Source organism: Ochlerotatus camptorhynchus, unplaced genomic scaffold (assembly GCF_037179485.1).
Source record: "Ochlerotatus camptorhynchus isolate MF236.1 unplaced genomic scaffold, CSIRO-AGI_Acam_v1.1 ptg000425l, whole genome shotgun sequence".
Lineage (NCBI taxonomy): Eukaryota > Metazoa > Arthropoda > Insecta > Diptera > Culicidae > Ochlerotatus > Ochlerotatus camptorhynchus.
Window position 1 is genome coordinate 389890 of NW_027040911.1, and position 18686 is coordinate 408575.

General features: G+C 46.2%; 2 protein-coding genes across 5 annotated transcripts in view; one reads left to right on the top strand and one right to left on the bottom strand.

Moving 5' to 3' along the window:
• The window catches only part of LOC135711201 (uncharacterized), a 94248-nt gene extending 80239 nt beyond the window's left edge, over positions 1-14009 (top strand). For all 4 annotated transcript variants that reach the window (XM_065233979.1, XM_065233980.1, XM_065233982.1 and 1 more), the window contains exons 4-6: positions 9836-10838; positions 10903-12171; positions 13342-14009. In XM_065233979.1, the coding sequence (XP_065090051.1) occupies positions 9836-10838; positions 10903-12171; positions 13342-13503 (2434 nt within the window). In that variant the 3' untranslated portion in view covers positions 13504-14009. The remainder of the gene's footprint in view (positions 1-9835; positions 10839-10902; positions 12172-13341) is intronic.
• LOC135711209 (uncharacterized) lies at positions 14005-14437 on the bottom strand. The gene is made up of 2 exons (XM_065233991.1): positions 14335-14437; positions 14005-14274 (listed from the first exon to the last, which is right to left on the bottom strand). Exons 1-2 carry the CDS (start codon positions 14427-14429, stop codon positions 14019-14021), a joined length of 351 nt encoding a protein of 116 aa, XP_065090063.1. The 5' UTR covers positions 14430-14437; the 3' UTR covers positions 14005-14018.
• Between the last annotated feature and the right edge of the window lie 4249 nt (positions 14438-18686).

Genomic DNA, 18686 nt, shown 5'->3' on the forward strand with positions numbered 1-18686 from the left:
GCTGCAGCATTACCGCCCGCGCTGCGTTCTTCTCCTCCAAAATCGCTCTGCACTCCTCGTCGAACCATTCATTCCGTCGACTTCTTTCCACGTACCCGATGGTGCTCTCGGCTGCGTCGGTGATGGCTGCTTTTAATGTACTCCAGCAGTTCTCTAGAGGGACCACATCGAGCACGCCCTCCTCTGGCAACGCTGTCTCGAGATTCTGCGCGTATGCTAAGGCGACATCCGGGTGCTTCAGTCGCTTTAGGTTGTACCGTGGCGGGCGTCGGTACCGTACATTGTTGATGACGGAAAGTTTTGGGCGCAGTTCGACCATCACCAGGTAGTGGTCAGAGTCGATGTTAGCGCCACGATAGGTCCTGACGTCGATAATGTCGGAGAAGTGCCGTCCATCAATCAGAACGTGGTCGATTTGCGATTCCGTCTGCTGTGGTGATCTTCAGGTGTAACGATAGGGGAGGCTGTGTTGGAAGAAGGTGCTACGTATGGCCATGTTCTTGGAGGCGGCGAAATCGATGAGTCGTAGGCCGTTCCCGTTCATGAGCTGGTGGGCGCTGAACTTTCCAACCGTCGGTCTGAATTCATCCTCCTGGCCTACCTGAGCGTTTAGGTCTCCTATGATGATCTTGACGTCGTGGCTTGGGCAGCGATCGTACTCGCGGTCGAGCTGCGCGTAAAATGCGTTCTTGTCATCATCAGTGCTTCCGGAGTGAGGGCTGTGCACGTTGATTATGCTAAAGTTGAAGAATCGACCCTTGATCCTCAACCTGCACATTCTTTCGTCGATCGGTCACCAACCGATCACGCGCTTCTGCATTTCGCCCATCACGATAAAAGCTGTGCCCAGCTCGCGTGTGTTGCCGCAACTCTGGTAGATGGTATGATTACCTCGAAACGTTCTCACCATGGATCCTGTCCAACACACCTCCTGCAGCGCTACGATGCCGAATCCGCGGTCCTCCAGTAGATTGGCGAGTATTCGGGTGCTCCCGATGAAATTGAGAGATCGACAGTTCCACGTGCCGAGTTTCCAATCGCAAGTCCTATTTCGTCGCTGGGGTCGTTGGCGTTGGTCTCGGTTCGTATTCCTCTGTTGCTGATTTTCCGTTGCAATGCTTTTATTACGGCTGGCTCGCAGGGCCTGACACCAACCCCCTAACTTTCCGGAGGACCAGGGTGCACAGTTGTGCTTAGAGTCCTTCACTGGCACTCGGACGTAGATCAGCCGCCCCTAACATGGGGAACAGACGCTGTTGTGAGCCGCTCCTCCTGGAGAACAGACGCTCAGGCTGGCCAAAGCAATCCCCCCCCCACCCCCCTTCCCTGTCAGCCTATGACCAAAGTTCCCACCGGGGTTGGTTACCCGATCTTCCCTAAGGTTGCTCACAGTTCCCGGCCGGTACCACGGGGAGGTAGGGATAGGAGTTGCTGGGAAGAGGCTAGTGATCTCAATGGGATCTGTATTGCGCATTACCCAGCATTAACCGACCAAACTTGGAACATCTTACCCTTGAAACAAGACTTAATCAGATGGGTTACTTTCGAAAGACCAGACATAATATTTTCACAAACCTCGAATATATTCCCTACTCGGGTCACTCATGATCGAGTGAGTGATCTTGCAGTGGTGTGGTCTTTGCTTGGTAACCCTTGAAGGGGTGTTGTGATTGGTGACCGGTGCGAACTTGAAATCTCGATTACTTTTTCGAAGGGACGTATCAACTTTTGTAAACAATGCATTTGATCGTCGATTTGGCGTAACTGGCAGCTCGCTTACGCATGCTAACACTACCATAAGACAAGGGAAGTTTTACCCTACCTGATAGTGGTGTTAGTATGCGTGTGCGAGCTACCAGTTACGCCAAATTGACGATCAAATGCATTGTTTACAAAAGCTGATACGTCCCTTCGAAAAAGTAATCGAGAAATACCTAGTTTCAACCTACATTAATATACTTCGATAGCTATACAAAACCAAAATCTCCTGTCTCGTAACATGCAAATCAAAACTAACGTTAGTGCATAAATGACAATGGATGTCAATACTGCAGCTGCTGAAGGTTATTCCTCGTTCGTTTGCCCTCGTCATCGCTCACACGATGTGTAGATGTTTGGGATTGTCCATGGATTCCTCCTCGATCGCTTGTTGACCCTTCGATCGGGCATTCTATGAATGAGATGAGAGGCGATTGTTTAACTGTAAATTACAAAAAACAAACGACTTCCCTGTTTAGTGGAGGCCGTTCACTTCCGCTAGCACGGTTGCGCTACCAAGGAACTCGACAACTACCCGTCCGATGGTGATGATTTTCCAGGCATACAACTTCAGGAGAGTTGACAATCGGATCGGATGTCCGAGAGTAGTCCGAAGGGGCATCTGGATAGCAAGACTTCTGTGCGACTTCGAGGATGAGCAGCAAATCAGTGTTGTACCCTGCTGACCAAATGGAATGGTGTTTGGTATCACGAATTATAAAAGGAACCGCAGGCCTCTGCAGCACCCGAAAGCGCTCACTGGGAAAGGAATGTATCCTTTCCGTGAGCTTGAGGTAGCTTCATTGTATTGTCAGAACTCAAATTTTGGATATCGCCCGCAAGAACTCTCCGTGCTTCGTGTGAACCTTGACGACACGGATGTTGCCCGGGTGGATTTCAATAACTCGTCCCATGCGCCACTTGAGGGATGGTATGTTATCGTCACTCACATAGCAGCACCATTGTTCCGATAGAAATGTTGTTCCGTTGGCTGCTCCATTTTGTTCGAGTTTGCAGATCAGAAAGGTACTGAGTCGACCAACGCTTTCAGATGTGTTGAAGGAAGTTCTGCATTCGCTGCCATCTCGAAAGTCTGGTCTCGTTGAGATCTTGAAGTGATGGTTCTGGTATTTCGGTAAGTGGCCTACCCACCAGAAAGTGTCCTAGAGTTCGTATTTCCATGTCGTTCGGGTGATTCGAGAGTGGCGTAATCGGCCTCGATTTGCGCCACCTGAGTTGCCATTTTATCAAATAAAATAACCGTGTTCCAAGGGTACGCTTCAGATGTCCTTTCATCGACTTCACGGCAGCTTCGCAAAGGCCACAAAAATTTGGAGATTTTGCCGGGATGAATTTAAAGCCATCGACGTCTCTTCAGCTACTGTCTTAGCCAATTCCTGGTTGTTGAACAGTTTCCGTAGTTCACCCAACTCAACCGATGAAGTTCGTTGCGTTGTCGCACATGAGGATTTTTGGTGGTGGGGTCTCCCACGACCTTCAGGTGGACAGCCTTCACTACAAGGCACACAAACGCTGCGACGAAGCACTTAATTGGTGCTCCTTTTCTGTACTGGTACTGGATGTAAAACAGACCACAGGAATCGACTCCTACCCGTAAGAAGGATGGTAAGACTGCCAAGAGTTGCTCGCGAGGTTCCGGTCGAGTCGTTACGCAACGATGAATTACCATGCGTGCGAGGTTTCGAGCAGCAATTGGCCAGTATGTTTCCCGCATGCTGGCGGTGATAGTCAGTGGCGATGATAACAGACAACGGCTGTTGATTGTCAAGAACAATTGGATGTTTCCGGCCAGCCGACCAGGATTAACCCGTTTACCAAGCTTGGAGTGAGCTGGTTGATCCACGATGAAGACTTGACTTCACCGTTTCTCTGCAACTGCTGGCTGCAAAGCTTCTGCTCTCTCCTGGTTCTTTATGAAATCTACTCTGCAATCTTCACGGTTCTTACTGTTGTGGACGAATCTTCGAAGGAGAGCTACGATTTGGATCAGATCATTTAAAGACGATCGCAGACCGAATATTGGACTAGATTCAACAACTTGAGCCGGGACTGATACAGTGGTTTTCTCATCAGCAAGAAAAGGATCCAGGTCCAGGTCATTAGGATCGATTACCGCGGTTCTCGGCCAGGATGTCTTATCCAAGCAAAGCCAGGGTGGCCTTTGCCACCACATCTCATATTCTTTCAACATATCAGGCGTCATTCCCCCTGATAGAACATTTGCGGGGTTCTCCAGCCCAGCGATGTGGGTCCAAATTCCTCCACGAGTGAAGTGTTGAATCTCCGACACTCTGTTGGCCACGAACATATTCCAGCGAGAGGGCGGAGAAGCGATCCAGCATTTGACGATCATCGAGGATACAGGTCAATAGAGTTGTTGTTATTCACATCGTCGTGATTTTGCGCTGCTAAATTTGTCATTTTTTTATCACACGGGCTATCGTTATTCGTGTTTTTCCGTTCGGTATACTTGTAATATTGTACTGGTTGTTAGTGGAAAGTATAGTTCGTTACGATAATCGGCTAATTAGAGCATATTTTGTGTTATGAAAACAGTGAAAACATTATCCAATCGGACATATTGTACACGACTAGCATTGGGGATCTCGAGAATCCAATTCCAATTAGAGCATCTCCACCGCTGTTTCTAAATCACTTTTGGAAACTGAGTCAGCATGACTGCCGCCTGTGACCAATGCGCTAAGTCAGTTAAAGGCGATGAAGAATCCGTCTCCTGCATGGCTTTTTGCGACAGGATGATTCACCTAAAGTGTGGCGGCACAAAGCTGAATAAGGCTTTTCTGAACATTGTACATACTAGCCCGAACCTGTTTTGGATGTGTAACGAGTGCGCGAAGCTGATGAAATGTGCTCGATTCAAAACTGCCGTCTCGTCGTTTGGCAGTGTGATTAATTCTATCACCGAGAGACAGGAAATCGCACACGCTGAGCTTAGGAAGGAAATGGCTAAGCAAGAACAGCAGATCGCTCAGCTATCAAAACGAATCGCATTGACAACTCCGACAAACTCTGATTTCATGCGTCAACCGCCATTAAAACGGCGCCGCGATGAAGGCTCGCTCACAGGCAAACCACTTGTTGGTGGTTCTAAAGCAGTAACAGGTGACAATGCCTTTACCGAGGTCCTTACTGTCCCTGAACCCACCGAGCTGTTTTGGCTGTACCTTTCTCGTATTCATCCTAGCGTGAAATCGGAATCAATCGAGAAGCTGGTGAAAGGTTGTGTACAGTGCGAAGATCCGATTAAGGTTGTGCCGCTAGTCAAAAAAGGATCCGACATCAGCCGTATGAGCTTCATCTCGTACAAAGTCGGAATGGATCCCAAACTACGCGAAGCTGCTCTTAGATCGGATACATGGCCGAAAGGAATTTTGTTCCGTGAATTTGAAGACGGTTCAAAAAACATGTGGTTGCCTCGTTTGAACACGCCTACCATCACGATCTCTCATATTACGGGACCTTCCGAGTTCTCAACTCCCATTTCCGGACTAGACCCAGTCTGCTGATTCAGAATTGGATTTGGCGTTGTGAATCGGAGCGCTGTAGACCAGAAACCACTCGATCCAGTCGCGCTAGCTGTTTCCCGCCAACAAAGTCGTTCTATTTCCTGCCATCAGAGTCGTTCTGGCCCTGCGGTCGAGTTCGGTGGTGGGGTCTCCCAAGCATCGTCTTCAGGCAAGTATGCATACATTAGTTACAGTCATTTGCCTGATCAGTTTCCGTGTTCCAGTGCAACGCTTCAAGCACCTGCCGGCTGTTTCCAGTTGAGAAGCACTTCTGATACTGCTTATTCACAACATCCGCTTTACTGTTCGAACAATCCTAATTCATCTCCGGGACGCACAATAGACCGCTCTTTGGAAGCTCCTGGTTAATCCAGCCCAGTCGTGCCGATTCCCGCCAGCGTTCAGCATAGTCGTCCTGGACCTGTGGCTGGATATGAATCAGGAGTCTTCCACCTTGCCTCTGCAAGCAAGTACAATCAATATATTAACTATTCACTGCCTGATGCCGATCAAATTTTCAGCAATTCTAACTATGTTAGTCATTGTGATGATGCCTCTGCAACTCCTAATCCTGGAAACCCGGAACGCGCCGTAGAAAGCCCCATGGAAGCCCCCAATCCCTCCGTCTCAGTCCTGCCATCAGCAGCCTTCGTTCATCATAGTCGTTCCGGACCCGCTGTCGGATGCGGAGAGGGGGTCTTCCAACCCACTCACTATGGCGAGTATCCAATGAGACTTGATGATGGTCAGTTATTGCCTGATGTATCTGTGATTTCCAGGGAGAGCAGTCGTTCGATTCCTTGCCGCAAGCAGGACGTCGTGATCCTCTACCAAAACGCCGGTGTAATGAATTCTGATGTTGAAGAGTACCGCCTAGCTGTATCGGATCGTTGCTACGATATTATTGTACTGTGCGAAACGTGGCTCGATTATCGAACGCTTTCCATTCAAGTCTTCGGTCCTGACTACGAGGTCTTTCGTTGCGATCGGAATCCTAACAACAGCCGTAAATCTACTGGTGGAGGTGTCCTTGCAGCTGTCCGTAGCGGGTTGGAGGCAAAGGCCATCGAGAACGATTCATGGAACAATGTGGAGCAGGTTTGGACAGCCATCAATCTGGGTGATCGCACACTATTTCTATGCGCTCTGTACATTCCACCTGATTGAGTCCGCGACAATAAACTCATCGATACTCACTGTCGGTTAGTTTTCACAGTTGTCGAAAGTTCCACTCCAGTTGATGAGATATTCATTTTTGGTGACTTCAATCTGCCAGGCGTTTCGTGGAGTCCATCTCATAGCGGATTCCTGTATCCAGATCCTGATAGCTCTACATTTCACGCAGGAGCTATTAGCCTTCTCGACAACTACAGCGCAGCGACGCTTTCTCAAATTAACCATGTAGTTAATGAAAATGGTCGTAGTTTGGACCTCTGCTTCGTGAGCACACAGGACAGGGCTCCATCAATTTCCTCGGCTCCTTGTGCACTAACTAAGCTAGTTCCACATCACCCTCCTCTAATTGTCACTGTTGAGGACAAACTCGTGCGTGATTTCGGCGACTATACTGCTACGGTTTCTTATGACTTCCGTAAAGCTGACCACCGTAGCATCATAGATGTGTTGTCTAGCATGGTATGGGAGAACATCCTTGATCCAGATGACGTTGAGGCTGCAGCGCAAACGTTTTCACATGTCTTGGCATATGTCATTGACAGACACGTCCCGAAAAGAACTCACCACAAAGTGTCTCACGCTCCCTGGCAGACGAGAGAGCTACGTAGGTTGAAGTCAATCAAGAGAGCAGCATTGAGAAGATTTACGAAGTATCGCACGCTTCCTCTGAAACTACATTATGTGAGGCTAAATCACATGTACCAGCGAGTCAGTCGTGAATGCTTTTCAAGTTTCCAACGAGGTATCCAGCGCAAACTTAAGCTACACCCGAAATCCTTTTGGAACTACGTGAACGAGCAACGCAGGGAATCCGGCCTCCCATCGTCTATGGAATTCAACGGAGAAGTTGCTGCCACTGTTCAGGATATATGCCACCTTTTTTCCGAAAAGTTTGCCAGTGTCTAATGAGACACTAACTGACGACCATATTAACCTGGCTGCCAGGAACGTTCCAGTAAACGATCAAACGCTGGGTGCAATTGATGTTAATGCAGAAATGATTTCTAAGGCCGCGACTCTGCTCAAGTCATCCTTCAATCCTGGACCTGATGGAGTTCCATCTGTATTTTTGAAGAGACATATTGCTAGCTTGTTAATTCCGCTTCTTCGCCTGTTCCGAATATCTCTCTCAGGTGGCATATTTCCATCTTGCTGGAAATTTGCGCACATGTTTCCCGTCCACAAAAAAGGAAGGAAACGAGCTGTGGATAACTATCGAGGAATTACATCGTTAAGTGCCGTTTCGAAGCTATTCGAGCTAGTGATTATGGAACCGTTGCTGTCCCATTGCAAGCAGTATTTGAGTGCTGATCAACATGGGTTTACTGTCGGCCGCTCTTCAACTACCAATCTGCTGTGTTTCACATCGTATATAACCGAAAGCATGTCGGATCGGGTTCAAACGGACGTTATTTATTCAGACCTATCCGCAGCATTCGACAAGTTGAACCATGCTATTGCGATTGCTAAACTCGGCAGGCTCGGTGTATGCGGTAATCTTCTGAGTTGGTTTCGATCATATCTTACCGGTCGGCAATTAAAAGTTGCCATAGGAGATTGCAGATCAGCTAGCTTCTTCGCCACATCAGGTATACCTCAGGGAAGCCACATGGGACCGTTAATTTTTATACTGTACTTCAACGACGTGCATCTGGTCATCGAAGCTCCTCGGTTATCATATGCAGATGACCTCAAAATCTCCCTACCAATCTGCTCCATTGCTGACTGTCACTTTCTTCAACGTCAACTGAATGTATTTGCTAGTTGGTGCAGGTTAAACAGAATGGTAGTGAACCCAGCCAAATGCTCCGCTATTACGTTCTCACGAAAACAACAACCGATAATATTTAGCTATGATCTGCTTGGCTCGACAATCGAACGCGTGAATCAGGTGAAAGACTTGGGTGTGATCTTGGATTCGCAGCTTTCATTCAAGCAACACATTGCATATGTTGTTGATAAGGCGTCAAGAACTTTAGGGTTCATTTTTAGGATAGCTAAAAACTTCACTGATATCTACTGTCTAAAATCTCTCTATTGTTCGCTTGTTCGATCGACGCTTGAGTATTGTTCAGCGGTTTGGAACCCAAACTACAACAACGGTGCCGAGAGAATTGAATCTGTTCAACGTCGCTTTCTTCGTTTTGCGTTGCGTAGATTGCCTTGGAATGATCCGTTGCGATTACCAAGTTACGAAAGCCGTTGTCAACTTATCGACCTTGAACTTCTCCGGACTAGAAGAGACACAAGCAGAGCCCTAACCGTGGCCGATATCGTACAAGGAAGGACAGATTGTGAGGCTATCCTGAGGCAAATTGACCTGAATGTTCAACCCCGACCGCTTCGTAATAACCTTATGCTAAGACTGCCTCTACGTCGCACAAATTATGGAGCGTACGGTGCGATTTGCGGACTGCAGAGAACATTCAACAGAGTTGCATCTGTTTTCGACTTTCATCTTTCCCGTGATGCGCTTCGTCGAAAGTTTTCTTCTGTTTTTCGCCGGCAGGAGTTAAGATATTGACTATAAGATATACGTTTTTTAATGTTTTTCATGTTATGACCATGCTTGAATGTATTTTTTTACCATAGTTGATAAGGTTTAAATCATTGGGGCTTCATCCAGCCTGTTGATGTAAAATGACAATAAATAAATAAATAAGTGCAAAAGTATGGTTGAGCTGTTATCTTAATACTTTGGACGACGACCTTCTCGAACAGATGAACGCCAGTGAGTGCGGACGACAGCTTCAATCGTGGGATTGAGGTTTGCTTTCGCTTCTTCTCTTCGAGTGGATTTCGCTACTCTAGATTTCGCTGTAAGGAAGGATGCTGTGAATCTACCATCGAACGACGTGCACCGGTGATAGATACAGGTACCGTATGCCTTCTCGTAGGCATCGCAAAACATAGTTCAGTGGAGATGGTATCGCTTCCAAAGGCGACCCAACGAGGGACTTACAGCTGACTCAATCCTTCCAAGCTATCTCGAAATTCTCGCCACCAGGTTTGAACCTCATCGGGAAGGGTTTCATTCCAGGAACACTTTGTCACACCTTGGCTTGGACTAACGTGGGTCCAACCAGGCGAGCTTTGCGAAAACGGACAATATGATCCTCTTGTTATTCTCAATAGCAGGATTCCACTGAGGTACAGTGAATCTGAACACGTCCGATCGAGGTTACAGGAATTTCCAGAAAAAATGGGCATGTGATTTTTATTGGATTTCAGCGGGAGGCATCGAAAGCTTTCAGAGAAATTCTAGTAAGGCTGAAGGGTTTACTGAACTAAAATCGTCCGTTTTCCTCACTTAAAATCAAGAAATAACCCACCAATCTCCTTCTATTTTCCAGAAAATCCATGCGTCGCATCAAACTGATGCGCGACTCCATCCTGAAGCGGCGTGTTCGTGCGGACGAAGTGGTCGTCAAGGGTCCATCTCGCGAACTGTCCCGCCTGATGCAGGCATCGACCAACGGCACCTCGCAGGACGGCACCGTGGCATCTGGCATGCCGGAGCACGACGAAGCAGCGGCCACCCGAGCCTGGATGGAGAACATGGAGCACTTTGACCAGGGACCGATGTGTTCGTACTGCGGAAAGACGTTCGATCGCAAGGCCGTACTCAGCACCCACATGCAGACCTGTGTGCACAAGCTACGGCAAACGGAGAACGGATCGGTTCCACCCGCTTCCTCGGCGTCATCCAATAGCAGTAGCCGGAGGAGCAAGGTGAAGGAAGAAGCTTCGCCACCGTCGGTTGTGGCACCGAAAATCAAACAGGAACCGGCCGATCCGGTGGCCAGTGATGACTCGAATTCCTATGATGTGCCGTTGTCGACACTGCAGGCGCGTATCAGCCAAGAGGGGAAGGAGAATGTGCTGACGATCAAGCCGGAAGAGCTGGCAATGCAGGAGGACGGGGAAACGAGCAACCGGCGCAAGAGGAAGAAGCCAATGATTATGCTGCGCAATGCGAGTGACGATATTAGCTGGGAAACGGACGAGGTGGTGGATCAGAGCGTGGTAGTTGCGACTGAGGAGATCGTTGCAAGTGTTGTTCAAATCAAGCAGGAAGTTGTCGAGGGAGGTGACACGGAAACATTGAAGACTAAAAAGGCTCCGAGGAATCGAAAAAAGAAGACCGATGAGAAGGACGAGACCATCGAAAAGGAAATGTTCGAGAAGCTAGAGTCGGGAGAGGAGATACTCTGTCGGTGTTTGAAGAAGTACAATGATCCTGAAAAGTACAAACGACACTTGAGGGTGTTCCATAGTCGGCAGAGGCGGTTCTGGTGCGCCGTTTGTGATTTCAAAGGTTACCGAAAAGTGGACACCATCAATCATTTGATGCAGGTAAATGGTCATGCTTCTATCAAATTTATCTCCGTTACCACATTTTCTTACCCCAATCTTTCAGGAACACGGATATCAAGGAGACGTTGAAGACATTAGCTCATTGATCAACTTCCAAGTGGTGGAAAAGGAAAAGAAAACTATACCTGAACCCTCTTCGAACGCCACCGAGCCGATCAACTCGATCATCGAGGCTGTGAGTAGAAACTGTGATACCAGCCGGACGGACATATCCTTCGTGGAGTCCCCGGCTAGCAATACCACCGCGCTGCTGCTGCTGGGCACTACTACAGTGTCGACGGCAAGTGTGACGCTTAATGAAAGTACCACCAGAGTGCCAAGTCCCGAGCCTAAGAAGCGGAGAAGACTTATCAGAGCTTCCCGCAATTCCATATGCTTGATGCCTCCGGAATCCGATTTCAACCGAAAGCCCAAACCCAGCGAAGATCCACCTGAAGACAGTGCTAGCCCTAGCTTGAAGCGACCCATTCGGAACCGCGTGAAACCCGTAGAAAAGGATTTCGTGTACGACCTCACGCATCTCCTTCACAAGGAGGAAGATCTCGATGATTTCCCGCTGCCGGAACTAGTCCTCGATAAGCCATCGCCTTCGACTAAACCCAAATCCGAATCCAGTCGACCGTCCTCCCAGAACGCCAGCTCACCCAGCAAGAGAGAATCGCTACGATCGCACGTTCCAAAACCCATCGCAGCGCACCTAGTCAAGGGGGCCGCCTACCAGATGGCACAGCGCCAGGTTGAGCTTGGCCATGCTGCTTTCCACCGGCCGCCGGACGTTCCCCAAGAGCGCACCTTCATTCCCACCCAAGTGACCCCTCCCCGCCGAATCACCACCATCCACGATTGGCCGGTGATCAAGAAAGAGCGCAAAATCGGGTCCATCACCAAGCAGCACTCCGACATCCAGATCAAGCGTCGTTACACGAAACGTGCCTCGTCCATCGCCAGCTCGTTGCTTCCGGAGCTGATTCGCGAAAAGCGCAAAACCATCCCCCGCCGGAACAGCGTTGTTCCCCTCCGGCAGAAGCTTTCCGCTTCCATCGAGATTCTCAACAAACTAAACGCATCGCGGTCGGCTGCCGGACTGGCCGTGGTCCAGATGACCGATATCCCCGTGATGGTGAAGTGCCCTACCGAGGTGGAGTTTCGGCGAATGATCGAGGCTAACTTGAAGGATCACCGGGCCACGCTGTCGCAGGCCAACCCGAACGGATCGACCGTGGAGGATTTGAGTGATTCGGCCGCCGATTCGCCGAAGAAACGCATTACTCTGATGCAGCGACTGCAGGAGAACCGGACCAAGCGGATGCAGGTAATTCAATTCGGATGGCTTTTCACTTAATGATGTTCGAGGGCGGATTCAGATTGATTTCAATTGCGGTACGGATTTCGGTTCCCACGGTTTTTTTCGATGGCGTAATTTTTAATTCATATTTACACATGACTTGGGTTATGCGAAGAGTGAGGCAGCTAAGTTAACCTCAGAAGCCTTACTTTTTGGTATTGAGCTGAATCCGGTGGTATTGGATCTCAAGACACTGTTAACGACAGAAGTATTTATTTCGTTATATAAAATTTACGATCCTATTACAGAACTTGTCTAGTCTATTTCCTCGAATGTCCCTTTAATCATAGGAAAATGTTAGCATTAGTCGAGCGAAATGTGAATGGAAATTATCACTGAGCATTCATAAGAGCCTAAGTCTGAGGCAAAGTTGTATATAGGAAACTGGATAACCTTTAAAAAATAAACATACCGTAAAACGGAGTGACATTGGGCCAGGAGGTGATTGAAAATTATGACTAAAATATGTTTCTTGAACTCCTGGAGTAAAGTGCAGATAACATTAGCCTGTTTTATTTAAATAGTGCGGTAAAGTTAGTAGCAAAATCACGTTTTTGAAAATGTCCACAGGCAGATATTTTAACCAAATTTATGTTTTGACCCGATAAGGTTTTACATTGGTCTATTTTTTTTATTTAATTTTATTAAATTCAAGATATCAATTTCAATCAATTAATTCCATGACAGTCGTAAATACAGTCACCGCAGTATTATGGGCCACTTCCATTTGATTAACACGTAGAACTGAGTGACCCATAATAGTGATTAGCTGGCCCATAATACTGGGGTGACTGTATATCATTGATAAACATATTCGCATGCTTAAAATTGATTTCCTTGCTAAAATGTGAATGTTGTAAGGTAAGAAACGACAGATATTTTGGCCCAATGTCACCCCCATTTACGGTACTGACTATTTAATGGTAGATTGATAAACATGTGACGGAGTCGGACTGAAATGACATTTATTTTAATAACACATTGCGAAAGCCCGAGGGAACCCATTTCAATTGTTAAATATGCAGAGCGATTGTCAATCGGGATTTTCTTTCAAATCAACAAACACACATTTCAAATCATGTCACTTCTTGCAAACATCTAAATTAACACATCGCCTACGTTTGCCTTTACTTGCAGGAGCAAAACGGAACCTCGCCGACGAAGGAAAAGCCGACACCGCCACCGACGCCGCCATCCCAACCGGCCGGCGAACCATCTTCCCCTAGCAGTGCTTCCAAATCGGTTCCAAACGTCGCCGAAATGCTGCATGCCAAACTGAAACGGTTTTCCTCGTTTTAATTACTTTAGAACCCTTCTGTTACCTTAAGGTATTTTAAGGTTTTCCTTTTCCTCGGTATTCGTTACAAAACTGAAACTTACCGCCCTTGAATTTGTGTTCCATCTTAAAGCATTTAGTCGCCCCGTCGCCTCCGTGTTATTCGATGTTCCATCGTGTTACCTTGTAGGATTTTAATTTGTGCGCCGTTTGTATTTCCAACTTCCAACACTACTACATAGGCATTCGGGATGCGGAACTGCGCTGGCTCTATTTTTAAGTACTTGATTGATACCAACTAGCAATAGCTTTGACTAAGTTTTTATTTTGTGATTTAACTAGTAGTATACGTAGGCTAATCCTTTTTGAACGGAAATGTTACAAAACACACAACAAAGACATTTACTGAGAAGTGGAATCTAGTTTGAGGCCTGACCATGATAGCATGTATGTACTGTTTAGCGGTTCGAATAGTTAATAGACAAATCTTCCCTATGTGTAAATAAACAGAAAAAGACAAATTTATAAACAGCACTTCCTAATTTTCCTTTTTGTTCCCCGAATCTATATCACCGCCGTCGCTCTTCTCGCGCTCATTTGCGTCGTCATTTCCCTTCTCCTCTTCCCTAGCTGCTTGCTCCAATGCGTCATCACCATCTTCCTCTTCCGCGTCCGAGTCCTTGGCCTTGGTCTTCTTCGTAGCAGATTTCACATCTTTCCGCTCCATTCTCTCGTACAGTTTGCCCTGGGTCTTCTCCAAATAGCTCGGCAGCCAGAATACCGCTTGGACCAACCTGCAATATGATCCGCTAGAAGTATGAATTCTCACAACATTTAGGATACCACCGTGTTACCGAAACAGGACCCAACCGGAAAACACCAAACATAGCACCGTACCGGATGTTTGCACCATCGCGGAATAGTCCGGAACCACCTGTTGATGCCTCATCGTGATAGCCCAACGGTGTCTAATTGGTTTCGCTCGAAATTTAGCGCAACGGTATTGCTTCAAACCTAATTCAAACTATCAATCAATCTTCAGCCAGTGGTAACAGATAGTAGCTATTTGGCACCACGTCATTCGGTGAGCATTAAAGCAAACGTTTGCGTGATTCTGTGGTGGATAATGTATGTTGTGATTTTATGGTTTCCAAGGATACGATGTGTCCAATAGATATGGGAGACGGCGCCGGTGGTGTAGTGATAAGCGCGACTGCTTTCTCACCCCAGTTTGTCTGAGTTCAATCCCAGCGGAGGACGTTGTGAGGCGAAAATTGTCTGGACACTTTTTCCTTCGGAAGGATTGGTCCCGGCCCATGTGTTGGGTACGATACCCGAGCAAAGTCTGAGATCAAATTGAAATCTAAATTTGATGTTGTGATTTCGCTGATAATGATTACTCATGTTGCTGTCGTTTTGGTCGCTTTAACGGTTAAAATATCAAAATTATTGAGAGTAAAAATATCTTCCTGTGACATCACATTGAAAACTAATTCTGCTATCAGTGAGAGCAAACTGTAAACCAAATTTTATATCCATTTTTCCTGTTGATAGCAAAACAAGTATTCAATTTGATGTTATGCTAAGTCAATGAAAACAAACCCGCAACAACATATTTCTGGAGAGCAAATGTACAGCAAAATGAAAACAAAATTAGGTATAAAATTTGTCAATTGTCTAAACTGAAATCAAATTATGATTTCAGTTTGATGTTGATATCAAAACTTGATTTCAATTTGCTGTCATTTTGATGCTGTACTTTGCTCGGGTATCTACCAGGTGTGGAAGGACGCCTCCATGACAATCGATGCACGTCCGCAAATGGCACTCGATTGCCGAACAGAGACCGATGTTAAATAAAGGAATTAGCAATACACAGTACTTATTACATCTTCTCCGTGTGTTCATTAACCTCGTCCATAAGCATTCTCGAGAATTCAACTGAGCAACTATTGAAAAACCAATTTTCATTTAATTTTCATTCAGCAGCGCCGGGTGGGGCAGTATGAGCGCAAGTAAATCCAAGGCCGATAGTAATGGGGTGCTTACATTTGTGCGGATTTGCTAGCGCTAGTGTACTAGCCAACTAACACACGAATTTCAGTTGCTCCTGAAATCTTATGCTGGTAGACGCTGATGCCCTGTTTACATTATTCTGGTGAGCTTTTTACTAGCAGCTAGCTCATTAGCGCTAGTGAAATAGCATAAGTTAGTGTAAACACTACATAAAGGAGGGACAATGGCTGACTCGACACATGATCGCCATGGGAAGGGATAAAGGCCCAAACACAATGTGGGCGGAAGCGGAAAGCAAACAGAAAGTTTAACAGTTGTTGCAAATGACATCAAGATGCCTACTCGAAGTCGATTTGGTTCTAACTAGTTTTCAATTCGACAAGTAGGCTTACTCAGTTCGGGCTTTTCCGCTACCGCTGCCGTTCCGCTTCCGATGTCATTGCACTAGGGCCTTAAGGATTAGATTGAGGTAGGTGGTATACTCACCCGATATTTTTGAAATACTCGACGTTTTGAAAGAAACATTGCCATTTTCAGACTTCGTGCTGATAGTTTTCTTGAAGATGCTTGATTCGTCTTTCGCTTCGTATTTCTACGAATTAGCTCTGTAAATAGATAAAAAAAACAACACTTCTCGCCCAAAAGCTCTAGACCGAGTGCAGAATCTTAGTGATGATAGTTTCCAAACGTGCATCCGTCAAAAGTCAACTGTTACGAACACCACCAACAAGCAGCGAAGAAGGAGAGCATCAATAGGCTACAACATCCGAGGGGAGCGACACATCTAAATCTCAATTTTAGATGCTCAAAAAATCTCACAAGAGCGAATCAATCTTCGAAAAATCTTCTTGCATTTCTCGCATATATTTGCATCGAGCATCATCTTTTTGCAGGAAATCTTCAGAATCGTCATCAATCTTCTTTCTATCTACTCAGCGTGCAAGCAGCTAGCCACAGCACAACACAATCTTTCCTGCAGCGTAGATAGAGTCGTCCCCCTCGACAACATCCACCAATCAGCGACGACCACATCAACGCTCGCCGCTTTAAAAGAGGCATGCATCACCGTGCAAAACAACCAGATTCTCTGCTTGATCGTCAAGCAGTACAGTTCGGTGTTAGCTCGCTCTCTCGAGTTGTTTGAAAAGTTCGTGGCGATAGTGTTCGTGCTCTCTCTTTCGCGGTTTGTCGTGCGTGTGTGTGTGCCACGTAATGGGGAAGCATCGATCGCGAAGCCCGACGAAGTTCCAGAACCCCGGTGAAGGACGCTCCGGTGTGCCTACCTCGAACAGGTTTGCTGTTCTCCCCATGGATGAGAATATCCAGCCAGCTGTGTTGGAAAAACGCAGCAAGAAGAGGAAGAAGAATCGCGATGTGACTCAGTGCCAGCGGTGTCTGAACTTCGGACACGGTACCCGCAACTGCAACATTAAGCCACGCTGCGGAAATTGCGCTCAAGACCATGCCGCCTCCGAATGTGCTGCGGATGAAGCTGTGGCGTCCAAATGCGCCAACTGTGGTGGTGCTCACCAAGGATCCAACAAGCAGTGCTCTAAACACGAGGATTTCAAGCGCATCCGAAATCAAGCGTCCACCAACAATCAACCAGCACGAAGGAAGGATAAGGCCCCGGCTTTCAGGACGGAGGACTTTCCGTCTCTTCATGGACAAGCGAATCCAAGGGTGCGATCCGCGCCCCCTCAAGAAACGTCTGGATCTTCTGCCGGACAAAGCTCTCCATCCCCCCAACCAACCAACCAACAGCTCAAATAAATAATCCCGATCTGTTCTCAGCAGATGAACTGATCGAGGGGGGCGACACTTCTAAATCTTAATTCTAGATGCTCCAAAAATCTCACTAGCGAATAAATCTTCGAAAAATCTTTTTTCATATCTCGCATCTACTAGCATCGCGCATCATCTTTTTGCAGGAAATATTCAAAATCGTGATAAATCTTCTTTCTATCTACTCAGCGTACGTGCAGCTAGCCACAGCAAAACACAATATTCACTGCATCGTAGATAGAGTCGTCCCCCTCGGAACTGATGGAGATTTTTATCAACATGACCGGTGCTCTACGTAAGTGCCGCAATTAGCCCGAACAGATCCAAGTGCTCGGTAAGTTCATCATCCAATATGGTGTCTAAACCGCTAACCATCGCTACTTGGAACGCTTGCTCTGTAAAAGCAAAACAGATTGAGCTTGCCGACTTCCTCCGCAAGCACAGCATCGACGTGGGCCTACTAACCGAGACCCACCCAACAAACAATCTGAAGTCACAAATAAGCATACACATTGAATAAATGCTGTATAACAGTGTACAATGCTGAATAAAACAGGATGTCGAATTATGTGCTGAAAAAAGCTCATTGAGATCGATAGATGCGGTTTTATACCGCCGTTTACTCTGATATGATTAATTTCCTTATTAAAAGCTTTATAAACGTTGACTGTCTTCCTTATTCAGAACCAGAAGTTTGATCTAATAACAAACTGAACAAGTGTTATTTGCACATACATTGTCGCTTTTATTCGACTGTTTTCAAATGATTGAATAAAATGCTTCATTAAACGTCTTATAAATGTTTTCTAGCTCCATTATTAGATTTCATTGCATTGCTTTACAATATTGCTGTATAAAGGTGAATACACTCAGCAAAATAGCTCTTATGCCACCCAACAAACAATTCAAAGTCACAAATAAGCATATATATTGAATAAATGCTGTATAACAGTGTACAATGCTGAATAAAAATAGTTGTCGAATTATGTGCTGAAAAAGCTCATTGTTCCACTATTTGCTTTGATCTGATTAATTTACTTATTAAAAGCTGTAAAAGTGTTAAATGTCTTCCCAATTCAACGCCAGAAGTTCGATCTAATAACAAACTGAATAAGTGTAATTTGTGCATACATTGACACTTTAATTCGACTGTTTTCAATTGATTTAATAACATGCTTTATTAGACGTCTAATAAATGTTCTCCAGCCCCTTTATTAGATTTCATTGCATTACTTTAAAATATTGCTGAATAAAGGTGAATACAGTCAGCATATAGCTCTTACACCACTATGCGTCCATGTTGTAATCACATGATTTGTAAATGCTTTATAAACGACGTATTAGATTCATTATTCGACAACACTGATTCAGTCTTACAACAAGGCGAAATCAGTAGAGTAGTGGT

Coding starts and splice junctions, on each gene's coding strand:
- LOC135711209 (XM_065233991.1), bottom strand. CDS start 14,429: ATGAGGCATCAACAGGTGGTTCCGGACTATTCCGCGATGGTGCAAACA. Junction 14,275..14,334: donor TCCGGTTGGGTCCTGTTTCG/GTAACACGGTGG, acceptor ATCATATTGCAG/GTTGGTCCAAGCGGTATTCT.